The sequence below is a fragment of the Danio aesculapii genome, chromosome 4, assembly GCF_903798145.1.
Source record: "Danio aesculapii chromosome 4, fDanAes4.1, whole genome shotgun sequence".
NCBI lineage: Eukaryota > Metazoa > Chordata > Actinopteri > Cypriniformes > Danionidae > Danio > Danio aesculapii.
Window position 1 is genome coordinate 9,810,310 of NC_079438.1, and position 13,709 is coordinate 9,824,018.

General features: G+C 37.2%; 3 protein-coding genes across 4 annotated transcripts in view; 2 read left to right on the top strand and 1 right to left on the bottom strand.

Moving 5' to 3' along the window:
• The window catches only part of LOC130222146 (zinc finger protein 239-like), a 32,612-nt gene extending 29,323 nt beyond the window's left edge, over nucleotides 1-3,289 (top strand). For both annotated transcript variants that reach the window (XM_056454774.1, XM_056454773.1), the window contains exon 3: nucleotides 17-3,289. In XM_056454774.1, coding sequence (XP_056310749.1) covers nucleotides 17-930 — 914 coding nt within the window. In that variant the 3' untranslated portion in view covers nucleotides 931-3,289. The remainder of the gene's footprint in view (nucleotides 1-16) is intronic.
• Nucleotides 1-13,709, top strand: part of LOC130222130 (gastrula zinc finger protein XlCGF8.2DB-like) — a 237,408-nt gene that overhangs the window by 30,319 nt on the left and 193,380 nt on the right. The window lies entirely within an intron of this gene.
• Nucleotides 5,966-10,976, bottom strand: LOC130222187 (gastrula zinc finger protein XlCGF49.1-like). Its single transcript, XM_056454824.1, has 3 exons — nucleotides 10,922-10,976; nucleotides 10,365-10,514; nucleotides 5,966-6,933 (listed from the first exon to the last, which is right to left on the bottom strand). Exons 2-3 carry the CDS (start codon nucleotides 10,447-10,449, stop codon nucleotides 6,266-6,268), a joined length of 753 nt encoding a protein of 250 aa, XP_056310799.1. The 5' UTR covers nucleotides 10,450-10,514; nucleotides 10,922-10,976; the 3' UTR covers nucleotides 5,966-6,265.

Here is a 13,709-nt window from a genome sequence, read left to right on the forward strand (position 1 = left end):
TTTTTTTTTTTTTAAGACCTGATGGTGCTGAAAGAAGAGACTCATCAACAGAATGAAATGGAAGAGAAACAGCAAGACATAACGACTGATGAAAAACCCACACTGACTAAAAAGACTTCATCACATGGAAGACCTCGGAAATCCAGGTGTAATTTCAGCTGTAAACAGAGCCGAAAAAGTTTCAGTCAAAAGCCAAACCTTGATGTTCACATAAGAGTTCACACTAAGGAGAAACCTTACACCTGCGAACAGTGTGGAAAGAGTTTTTGTCAAAAACAAAGCTTTAAAACCCACATGAGAATTCACACTGGAGAGAGGCCGTACACATGCCAACAGTGTGGTCAAAACTTCTATCATGCAGGAAACTTTGCAGTGCACAGGAGAATTCACTCTGGAGAGAGGCCGTACACATGCCAACAGTGTGGACAAAGCTTCTATACTAGTGGAAACTTGGCAGTGCACATGAGAATTCACACTGGTGAGAAGCCTTACTCTTGCTCTCAGTGTGGAAAGAGTTTTAAGCAAAATGGCACCCTTACAGTCCACATGAGAACTCACACTGGAGAGAGGCCATACACATGCCAACAGTGTGGAAAAAGCTTCTGTACTACTGGAAACTTTGCACAGCACATGAGAATTCACACTGGAGAGAGGCCTTACACATGCCAACAGTGTGGAAAAAGCTTCTACCAATCAGCAAACTTGGCAGTGCACATGAGAATTCACACTGAGGAGAAGCCTTACTCTTGCCCTCAGTGTGGAAAGAGTTTTAAGCAAAATAGCAACCTTGAAGCCCACATGAGAACTCACATGATGATTCACTCAGGAGAGCGTTTTAGATGCAGTGAGTGTGGAAAGAGCTTTAAATGTAAAAGAAGCCTCAGCACTCACATGAAGCTTCACAATGGAGAGCAGAGTCCTCAAAAATGAGGCCTTGTCCAGCGGAGCTTAGGGCTCTCTCCCGGGACAGCATGCCAAACAAGTGTGAACTCTTGAATACAAATCAAATTACTGATAATGAAACCCTTTGAACACCTGAAGATTTAAACTCAATAGCTGAAGAGTGGTGAAGATTTTCAGTAACTGTTTTGTAGTGTAGATCAGGGATCACAGCCCAGTACCATGTTGTAAGAGTTTATACCGGGCTGCAAGAACACAAAATAACTCTATACGTGTTTCAACTTTATTATGAACTGGAAACCATATTTGTTGCACATTGCACACTTCAATCAAATGGTCGGCTCTGAAAATGGAATTAGAAAGATTAGAGGGGAGAAAATGTCCTACACCCTTATGGCTCGTTTCCACTGACTGGTACGGTACGGTTCGGTTTGGTACGGGTCAACTTTATTAGGCTTGCGTTTCCACTAACAAGGGTACCCTTTTGGTGGGCGTGGTGTTTGACAGAAAGTTTCAGTCAACGTCATTATTGCTCGGGGAAATGTCTACAATAAAGCTGTACAGGTCGCTCATATATCATATGAGAAGCACTTCTCACAAAACAGATGCTTTACACACATAAATACTTCTGTATAATGTTTATTAATAACTTTTTTATAAACAATTTGATTATAACTGCAGATCAATGACAGTGCGAAATAGCCTACTGTAACGTTTGTAATTATATTAAATAAATAAATGAACATATATAAACACATACAGCCCCTTACAGTCTCCGATATGTTACCAACTACAGAAGAACTACACACAGCAGACATTTCGTACGTATTTAGGTTCAAAAACACAAAATATAGCCTACAGTCAGTTAAAACCTCTTATCTGTGTCTGTAATCTTCAGCAGCAAATGTAGCCTCTGTTATAATAATGTGCTCCTTTTTTTCCAGCTTTTCCTTTGTTTTTTCGCGTGTCACTCTCGCATTTGTCAGTGTCTGACAGGATCGGGTTTCAAAAGCACGTCAATAATCAAGTGCAGGTTATTATCATCAGCTCAAGAAGTTTGTTATTTCAGATATAGACGCGCGCAGAGCTCAAGGAAGAAAGCGAAACCGCTCGCGCTTCAAACTGCCTCGTAAAAACTACGCGGCACAGGATAAATCTGTTCTACTCCATGGCTTTGTGGCTGTTTATCAAGACGACGACAAGGTTTGTTTGAGTCCGGATCGATCATGGCTCGTTATTATATGTATTTATAATTCCGCTGTAATCTCTCGGCTGTGTGTGTATTTTAAACATGGCTGGTTTTTTGTTTTCATTCTGGTTTGTTGCGTAAGCGAATGACCTATCTCTGTAAACCAATAGCGTTCAGCTGCGTGTGTGGCTCCGCCTTTTGGTACCCTTTCTCGTGTTTGGTACCCTTTCGAAAGGGTGCCGAAAAAGTGGTATGGTGCGGTTCGGTACGGTACGCCTTTTGACAGTGGAAACGGCCATATAATGGCCCGTTTCCACTGAGTGGTACGGTACGGTTCGGTGTGGTTTGGTACGCTTTTATGGCCGTTTCCACTGTCAAAAAGCGTACCGTAACGTACCACTTTTTCGGCACCCTTTCGAAAGGGTACCAAACACGAGAAAGGGTACCAAAAGGCGGAGCCACACACGCAGCTGAACGCTATTGGTTTACAGAGATACGTAATTCGCTTACGCAACAAGCCAGAATGAAAACAAAAAACCCGCCATGTTTGAAAAACACAGCGAGAGATTTTAGCGGAATTATAAATACATATAATAACGAGCCATGGTCGATCTGGACTTAAACAAACCTTGTCGTCATCTCGATGGACAGCCACAAATCCAAGAAGAAGAGCAGATTTACCCTGTGCCCCGTAGTTTTTTACGAGCCACTCTGAGGCGTGAGCGGTTTCACTTACTTGCTAGCGCTCGCGAGTGTCTTAACATTATATCTTAAATAACAAACTTCTTGAGCTGATGATAATAACCTGCGCTTGATTATTGACGTGCTTTTGAAACCCGATCTTGTCAGACACTGACAAACGCGAGAGTGAAGCGCGAAGAAACAAAGTAGAAGCCGGAAAAAAGGGAGCACATTATTTTTTCAACAAACATGAACAAAATGCCATGTATAACTAACTTACTATCTTCACATTTTGGACTAATATGAACTGGGAATGACGGAATTACTCTCTAACAGAGGCTACATGTGCTGCTGAAGCTTACATACACAGATAAGAGGTTTTCACTGACTGTAGGCTATAATTTCTGTTGTTTTGAACCTAAATACGGGCAAAATGTCTGCTGTGTGTAGTTCTTCTGTATTTGGTAACATATCGGAGACTGTAAGGGTAGTATGTGTTTATGTTCATTTATTTATTTTATATAATTACAGACGTTACAGTAGGCTGTTTCGCACTGTCTTTGATCTGCAGTTATAATCAACTCATGTTCATTGAAAAGTTAGTAATAAACATTATACAGAAGTATTTATGTGTATGAAGCATCTGTTTAGTGAGAAGTGCTTTTCATATGATATGTGAATGACCCATACAGCTTTATTGTAGACATTTCCTCGAGCTAAAATGACGTCGACTGAAACTTTCTGTCATACACCATGCCTACCAAAAGGGTACCCTTGTTACTGGAAACGCAAGCCTGATAAAGGTGACCCGTACCGTACCAGTCAGTGGAAACGAGCCATAAGCGTACCAAACCGAACCGTACCACTCAGTGGAAACGGCCTATTAGATTGTGTTTTTGATAAATCACATCATTTGATTGTCACTTACGTGAACAAACACTGATTTGCCTCCAGTTGTGGGCTTTTGTCTGCAATTTCACAAAACTTGTTGGCGAATGAAAGTCCAGCTAAACTCATGCAGTGTGAACTTGCCATAAGGCAATGACAGCGACCAACTGATGCAGACTCCCTAAAGCCCTGTTCAGACTACACAATGCCAGTTACGACAGATCAGATTTGTGTCAGATTATGAGATTTTGACTTGATCAAATCTTGATGTGTGGTTGTGGGTAACAAATAAAGACTTTGGTTTCAAAACACTACACATTTATTTTGATGGACTAATTTGAGAAAAGAGAAGTTTTTTTTCATGAAGACAATTAAACTTTCAGTAGACAACTGGCTGCCTTTAAAGATATGTTCATGTGAAAACTCCCACATTACTACAAATAAATCAGTGTATTGGAAACCCAGTGTCTCTATTGTAAATGAGAACATGAGTGATTTGTTAGCTTACATGCTAATTCCAGTACTCACCAGACTACTTAAGGACTTCGGCTATCTGTTAACTAAAAGTATTATTTATATGCAATACATATTGTACTGCTCATGTGCACTGATAGATTGTGTACTGTCAGTAAGTGGTGTGTGTGTGTGTGTGTGTGTGTGTGTGTGTGTGTGGACAGCCCAATATGAGTTTATTAATCTCAAAGTCACACTTTAAAAGAAACTCTATGCCACCAACATTTTCAAAAATAAGATTTGGGATTATACACTATATAATATGTTTTTTTATTAAATGTTCAAAATAAATGTACAAACAAAGTAGACCTTACATGCATAAACAAGCATGAAGTAATACAATTACAAAAATAGGCAGACACAAATGTATGAAAAAAGCAGCATATGATAATGACAGTTGTATTTGATGTTAAAAATAAAAAAACTAATAAATAATAAAAGTTTATACAATATAAAGTATCAAAGGGTTGTGAAGGGGGCTATATGGTACAGAATTCACTGAAAAAAGTAGTTACTTTAGTGGCTTTATCATTTGACAAAGTACTAAGTGATGAAGCCATAATAGAAAGTTCATTTATAAATTGTAAAATAGAGAGGGGGGGGGGGGGGGGGGGGGGGGTGATTCCTATTTGTCTCTACATGCTGCACTCCAGGCTGTAAAAGACAAAGACATGACTAACAGAGCTCTACATGCTTGCTGAACTCCAGAAATACACAAGCTGTTCTCCAGTGTTCAGATAAACCTCCACCAATGCTCTAGTAAGTTTCCTCCTTCTGCCTGTTGTGTCCATTACCTGAAAAAGAAACGCCTGAGCGGACAAGACATATATCTAACTAAAGTAGGGCTCAGACTACAGGAGTTTTAGGCCAATTTATTTTCACCTCCCGAAAATTGGAGATGAAATCTTGTAGAGGACATTGATCGGTTCTGATTCTCAGCGCAGAAAATCTGGTGTGAGCCATTTAAAGATAGAATCTCGCACCTCACCCTCTTGAACACAAAACGGAGTCTCCTCGATCATAGCAAACATGTTTGAAATCCAGGATTTTAAATCATTCCAACCTATTTCGTATAACAAAGCCATGAACTGGGGAGAATTGTGCTGCTTTCAAAAAATTAACAAATACATAATTTGTTGAATAAACTTGAATTATCTTTTATTATTAGCCAGTTTTAATGTCATTCTTATACTGGTGTGCAGAAGTCATAGCAAAGATGAGATATAGACATCTTATGGTGCAAATTGGGCATTTTGTGCATTTGACTGCAAAAGAAAGTTGGAGCGAAGGCAGCAAAGGAATAGACCGGAGGAGATGAAATTGGTTCAAGGGTGACGGCCACTGGACTTGACCAAATTGAAGGACATTATTTGTGCTCTACATGGATGGCTGGTGTTATGATCTTATGAACTCTTTCCCTGCCGTTAACGAGAGAAAACGATTCCCTACCATTGACGAGTTTAACGGCAATCCATGTTTAGGTGTATTACGGTACGGGAAGCCCTAATGCATGTCCTACGTGTGATGATGTCAGATGCTCCGGGGACTAAAATCAGAGAGAAAGTAAGATTGTGGATAAATATAAGAGTAATATCACCTTACTTTGGCTTAATGCCTACTGTTTCAGATCTTGTCTTGACAAGAGACTAAAATATAGAAGCTTTTATTTTTATGATGTGTCATTGTAATTGTTTCAGATTGCACACCTAACATAGTAGACTACCTAATATGATAAATACAAATAATGTTTTACATTTATTTATTTTATATATATATATATATATAAATCGTGAAAAACTAGGGGGTCTGTTTTAAGTAGAGCTCATTCAAGTTTTTTTTAAGTATACATTGCTTACATTAAGGCAACCAGTTTCCTCTTATTTTTTAAATGAACTCAACTTATCCGGGCTTAGAGTGTGGACAAGGTCTCCATTTTGAGGACTTTGCTCTCTATTGTGAAGCGTCATGTGAGTGCTGAGGCTTCTTTTACGTTTAAAGACCTTTCCACACTCACTGCATCTAAAATGATCCTCTGAGTGAATCTCCATGTGTTGCTTAACGGAGTCTTTGCGAGTGAGACTCTTTCCACACTGATCACATTACTATGGTTCCAGTGTGACCATTCATGTGGTTCATGAGGCTAGCTTTACATATGAAGCTCTTTCCACACTGATCACATGGAAACGGCTTCTCTCTGCTGTGACTACTGTGACTGTGGTAATTGAGTGCGCTTTGACATATGAAACCTTCACCACATTCTGTGCATATGTAAGGTTTCTCTCCAGTGTGTGTTCTCATGTGGATTTCAAGGGTGCCATTTTGGTTAAAACTCCTTCCACACTGATGGCAGGAGTAAGGCTTCTCCCCAGTGTGAATTCTCATGTGTGCTGCAAGGTTTCCTGTATTATAGAAGCTTTTCCCACACTGTTGGCATGTGTACGGCCTCTCTCCAGTGTGAACTCTCATGTGAACATTAAAGTTAGATTTCTGACTGTAACTCTTCCCACACTCTTTACAGGTGAACGGCCTCTCTCCAGTGTGAATTCTCATGTGGACTTCAAGGCTGCGTTTTCGGCTGAAGCAGTTTCCACATTGACGACAAGTTAAATTACATGCAGATTTGGATTTCCGAGGTCTTCTGCATGAAGTCCTTTTAGTCAGTGTGGGGTTTTCATCAGTCTTTATTTCTTGGGGTTTCTCAAACTGCTGCTTCTTCTCCATTTCATTTAATTGATGAGTCTCTTCTTTCAGCACCATCAGGTCTTAAAAAAATAAAATAAAAAGTTAACTTTAGTGTGAAGGCACAAAGCGACAAGCATGAAATGGATGTTTTTCTCAAAATTTAAAATTACCTTACTATTTACTCTCCATTATGTGGTTTTAAACATTTCCTTTCTTCTGGAACACAAAGTAAGCCAGCCTTTTTTCACAATATCTTCTTTTGTGTTCAGCAGAATCAAGAAACTCATAAAGGTTTAAAACCACATGAGGGAGACTGTGACGAGGCATGATGGAATACAGGTCACAAAGAATATTGCAGAGCACTTATGTGCAAAATGTAATTTATTGACAGTTTCTGTTCCTCTTTACAGTCCATCATAAATATGTACAAATGATATCCGTAAAAAAAGCTATCAGGAAAATAAAGAAACAAAAATCAAAACAAATAAACAAACAATCTAGAAAACAAATATTTACATGTAGAAATTACCACTCTTTGCTGTTCAAGCTTCCACAAAAAGGAAAGGCACACTAGCTCTATTTGCCTCCTACTGCAAAAGACCCCCTCAACAACCAACAGGTCTGGCTTATATACTAGATGCCCCACCGCACATGGAGTCCACTAAATTCCCTTAGGTGAGTATTAAAATATTGCACCTTTATAGATGATCACATACATCACATTGAGATGATCTCCATCCAGTATCATAACAGGTGTATTTAACAATAATAATACATCATATTGACCAATATATGTGTCAGTTCATGTATTTTCCTATTACTCTGGTTTTGTATTCCCAGCTCTCCCCAAAAACAGGCAACATTAAGACAGTCCAGTTATCGGAGTGACCAAGCATGTGCAGTACAGAAGTTTAGCATTAACAAGTTTTCTAACCAGCAACCAGAGTTTGCCAGTTGCTTGCGGTAACCTGGACTGCAACACCACACAAACAAACAACAAAAGACGAGACGAGAAACTTGCAGATAAGTTCAATAAATATATATGTGTACTCTATTTGGTGTCTGTGTGTATATTGAAAATATCAACATATGTGGTGACAAGTGGATGCATGTGTGTGCATTATATATGCTATAGTAATATTATACCAACCTTTGTGTGCACCCAAGGGTTAAGAATGGCAGAATCACTGATAGATATTAGACTGTGTGTAAATGAAATGACGTACTGTCACGATCGTGAGAAAAAAGAGTAAATGTTGAGGCAATTTACATTTCTGGTTGAACTATCCCTTTAAAGCATAGGTCTCAAACTCAATTCCCGGAGGGCCGCAGCTCTGCACAGTTTTGCTCCAACCCTAAACAAATACAGCTGATCCAACTAATCAAGGTCAGACTACTAGAGACTACTTTTGACATCCCAAGTCTCCCGGAAGTTCCAGGAGTCACCCGCATATCCATAGGGACTCCCGGGTGCCCGCAAGCAAATGATAAGCTCAATACGTTGCGCACTCCTCTCCAATGCATCCCTCCCTGCCTTAAATGCAATTGATCAAATGCACTCGCTCTAGAGTACTCATGTTGTGTTCCCTCATGTGAATCTACCACTCGATTTTAACATTTTTAACCTGCTTGGAAGACCCGATTGAGACAAATCCTGCATGTTTGTAGCAAGTGCACATAATTCACGCTTATATTTGTGAGTTGCATTATTGAATATAACTTATGCAAATGCTCAATACCACGTTTGCTGTAAACTATAGTGATGAGGAGATGGCAAGATGACATACTTTTCTACTTGTTTTCACTCATTTGTACTTTTGTCTTTGTTTTCTTGCCTTTGTGCATGTCCTGAGGCTTAGCTGAAGACCTACATAATGACATTTTATATACCTGACAAGATGCAGAAATGCCAACAAAAAAAGGTTTCCTCCTGTTTGTCCAATCAGGGACAGTGACAACATAAATATACAAATAATAATGTTAACCCAGGGTTTGTGAATGTGAAACGTCTGTTAATGAACACCCAGGATTATTTTTTAACCCTAGGTAGAGCATGAGCAGTTTGAAACATGATTACAGATAACCCAGGATTCTGTTTATCCAGTGTTAGTATGACCCAGGGTTAACAATTTTTTGCATAACATCAGCATGCTGTAATCCAATTCTTAAGCAGTAAAAGTCATTTTAGACTAGTTTGTTGGCGAGTTGTAGTCAGTGCAATGCTAAACGTTATTGTTCCATTATAATTTGTTTGTTTTGTCTCATGTCATCCCACAACATCATCATATAGTTTAGAATACTGTACAATGTTTTATAATAATTAATTATTTTAGTGTCCATTTCATTCAGCATATTTAATATTTGGGGCCTCCACATTTTTTGACATATTTTAAACCAGGGTTTCTGCAGGTTTCACCAAGGTAAATGTAAGATTTCTTAAGACCATTTTGAATGAAATTTTAGACTCATAAGGCTAAGGAATTTTTCAAATGGCCCAGATGAAAAAGATTTTTATTTGTCCCATCAAAAAATATTATAATTTAATACATTTAATAATACAATAATAAATGAATAATAAAAAAAAATGTTTATTTTTGATGTTTGTTAGCAAAAGATTTTAAATATTGTATAAAACAAGCAAGCTTTACTTGTAAAAACTATAATAAACTAAATCTATGCACAACAATCTGTCCAGGTCGATGTCCTCAGCAGTAAATACATGGAGCACGTTTAAACAAATGTTATTGTGAGGAAAATATTTAAACCATTATGATAAATAGAGTTAAAATGACCTTTTTTAATAAAAGTTGAAAGTTTTATTGAGATGGATTATTGGTGATTGTATGGGTTTTGGTCAGATTGGGTAGAAAAACATGAACAAAGGAAAATAAAGACTTGTTTAAAAAGATTTAAGACCTGAAATTTGGATTTTGGAATTTACAACATCTTAAGACCCTGTGGAAACCCTGTTTAAAATAGCCTAATAATTCTAACTCAAATACTATCTGTGAGAACTAGTAACATCTACTAAAAACAAGTTTAAACCCATAAAGTTGATGAAAAAAAAAAGAATTGTGACCAATGTGACATGCAAATGGAAAGTACTAAGCCAACACCATTACTGTAATAGCAGATATCTTCTATGAGAAGACTGTAGGTCAAATATCGTCAGCTCAGTTAAACTTTATTTAATTTATTGTTTTTATCTATTTTATATAGCGGCAGTGCTCAAGGACACTTTACAAACAGTAGGAGAACAACAAAAGCAATAACCTTAAGAAGGTAGAGAAAATGGGAGACTAATAATACATAAAACGAATGACAAAAGACATGAAAACAAGTAACAAGAAAGAAACTCATTCCTGTCTTTCATTGAGTGCTTATGTGCATTTAGGAGAACTAGGCAGCACACTCAGGACTGCAAGATGAATTTAATTTAGTATTCTTATTATTAAAATATATCTGAATGAGGATCAAATGACTGAGTTGGTCTTTGAGAATGAAAATCAACCTGTTTGTTCCTGCAGATCTTCATGTTTGACTCTGAATGTTTCTTCAATCTTCACATCTTCACTCTCCTCTTTAATAAACGCCATCTTTATAACAGTGTGGAGATCAGTCGCTTCAGCAGGAGTTTTTCTCTGTGTTTGGACACTTTATCCTGTTTAAAATAAATAAAACAATGAACAGAAACAAAATAACTTCTCTTCAACATTTGCTTCTACAGTTTCTTTATATGAGAGTAATTAAGAAACAGAAATCAGGTAAAAGAGCAAGTCCGAGCAAGAAACAATGACCTGATTAAAACTACTACTCCATTTCTTGTATACTTCGAATGGAATGACATTATGCTATTTAACAAATTAAAACTTCATCAAAACACTTATTACACACATTTCGGTTAACTTATTCAAACAATAGACCTTCATTACTCTGAGTAAAATAGTACTACATTGTATAAAGGGTTAAATAATATTGTCAACAGCAGGTACATAATTTAGCATCGGGTAAAAAACCTGAAACGTTAAACAATTGGTTTATATTCATGTAAAATCTTTAAACACAAACCTTTCTCCAGTTGACAAACCTTTTCCCCAGTGCAGTAGCGGCGCAGGCTTATGACGTCACGCCACGCCAAAATAAAAGTCTTTTTTGTTTAGCTTTTTTTTGCCACTTACAGTTGCAGTCATGACTTATTGATACATTGTTCCCTCGTTTTCCACTTTCTCCTATATCTGCTCTCTCTCTCTCACACACACACACAAACACAGGCACAGATGAACAGTATTTGAAGTTGATCAAAACCTTTAATCTAAACATTTTAGAACAATTTTGAAAAACTTTTTAATCCACTTTATGATGACTTACAGGTGTAAAATACATTACTATTAATATCCAAATCTCATCTTCGTAATTATGACATTTTCTTTATTCTACCTTTTCTTTATTCTACCTATTTCTACAACTTCATATCTAGGATTTTAGTGCAGTCTAGGGTGTACACTAGGCACTCAGGCATTGTCCACCACCTGTTGTTTCAATCCCCTGAGAACTTTGCTCATCTTCAGAACACAAATGAAGACACTTTAGATGAAATCTAAGAGTCCCGAGATGCTTAAAGTCCAGAAAAGGAACCAAAAACATTGTCAAAACTGTCAATGTGACTTTAGTGGTTCAATTGTAATCGAGTCCCAAGAACACTTTGTGCCGTTGAACCATAGTGGCTGTTTTTGCCACTGTATTCTTCACTATATCTTCATTTGCATTCAGCAGAAGAAACTCAAACAGGTTTGGATCAAGTAGAGGATGAGTAAATGACAGAATTGTGATTTTTATGTGAACTACCCCTTTAATGCTTCTGTAAGTAAAGGTAAAGTTAAATATTAGTACTGTAGATATTGCTAAAGAATGGCAGGAAATGTAGAATACAGATAGTAAGAGACGACAATTCATATGAAACGGGTGCCATTTCCACATTGCAATTTTCAAAATTCTCTTGAAGTACAAACTTAAATAAAAAACCTACAACTTAAAAGATATGTTAACCCTCCAAAACAGCTTTTTTCCCACCTCAGGCTCAAAATCCTGATTAATTATATTGCTTTTCTTTAGGCAAGAGAGCCTCTTTTGTACCACACTGTTACGGACAATATGTATGATATTACAGTAGTAAAATAAGAAATTGCTTTATAATTTAAATGCTTTCCAAATAATAAAATGTCCTCTTTTACGCAGCTATCAATAGAAAGTCTGTAGTTTGATCAGTTTTTTTATTATTACATTTTTAACTTTGAAAAATAAATTAGACATCTCAATTGCCTCATTGTTTTCACTGAAAAAACAAATTCCCTTAAAAAAATACAAATCAACTTACATTTTTATTAATTAAGTTCACACAGCAAGAACACCATTCAACATTAATTTATGGAAGGACATCCGCTGCGTAAAACATATGCTGGATAAATTGGTGGTTCATTCTGCTGTGGTAACCCCAGATTAATAAAGGGACTAAGCCAAAAAAGAATGAATGCTGAGCACTGTATGTCCAATAATGTTTAATCTGAACTGTGTGCTACTCTTGATGGAAACAGATCTGTCTGCAGTTATGTTATAAAATATGAAATTTGTAATTAAAAACAGAGATTATGAATGTTTGAGTGAAGGATAATGAGTGAATGACTAAAAATGAGTGTGTGAAAGAGAAAGTAATGAAGTGTGTAAAAGACCAAACAGGGTTAAATTAAAAGAAAATTACTGAATTAATTGATTAGCCCTATATTAGAATCTTTGATTTCATTCATTCATTTTCTTTTCAACTTAGTATCCTTATTAATCCGAGGTCACCACAGCGGAATAACCACCAACTTATCCAGCATATGTTTTACCCAGCGGATGCCCTTCCAGCCGCAACCCATCCCTGGGAAACATCCATACACATTCACTCACACTCATACACTACGGACAACTTAGCCTACCCAATTCACCTGTACCGCATGTCATTGGACTGTGGAGCACCTAGAGAAAACCCTTGCGAGCGCAGGGAGAACATGCAAACTCCACACAAAAACGCCAGCCGAGGCTCGAACCAGCAACCTTCTTGCTGTGAGGCGACAGCACTACATACTGCACCACTGCGTCACCCCTCTTTGATTTCATACATCTTCACATTCATACAGGATGCAGAACCACCCCATCACATCCCCTACCATCCCATCACAATAAAAAATGGGACAGGGTGGTACAGTGCATCCAAAAATGGCCACAAATCTCCCCTGTGGTCAAGTTCCTCACCTAGCATACATTCATTCAATCTAAAATTGACTTTTTTTTGCTTTATAAATGTAAAATAAATAAGTTTACCCTATCTGTTTTGCGTGATGGCGTGGTTAGGTTGAGCTTGACGGACCCTGTCTAACAAGAAAAAACAACAAAAAAAGAAATGTAAATGAATTTCTGTAATTTCCTGCTTTTAGTCTTGGAGGGTGCAGGGCACATATGATGTCAATTCTGTTTTTGTGATGTCATTTAAAGCAAAAGTACATCATTTATAAATGAAACAAGTTAGTGTGACGGGGTGGTAAGTCAAACTGAGGGATGCACACAAATCATGAAATATTTACAAAAAATATAAAATTAATGAAATAAATATATCTTATGGAAATAGAAACACACATATAAACCTCAAAACAAAAACAAAAAAATTGGGAGGAAAAACGTTATTTATTTGGTTATATTTTAGGTGCAAATGCAATGTTAGTAAGCACGAACATGTGAAATTATGTAATCATGAAAAAGTGTTAAAAAAAGAATATTACTCTTTAACAATAGTTTTTTAATATATCATGCTAGCAAGAAC

What these genes read in the sequence shown, in the direction of transcription:
- LOC130222187 (XM_056454824.1), bottom strand. Translation starts at nt 10,449, where the DNA reads ATGGCGTTTATTAAAGAGGAGAGTGAAGATGTGAAGATTGAAGAAACA. An exon ending in AGATCTGCAGGAACAAACAG is followed by an intron (nt 6,934 to 10,364) that starts GTTGATTTTCAT and finishes TATTTTTTTAAG; the next exon opens with ACCTGATGGTGCTGAAAGAA.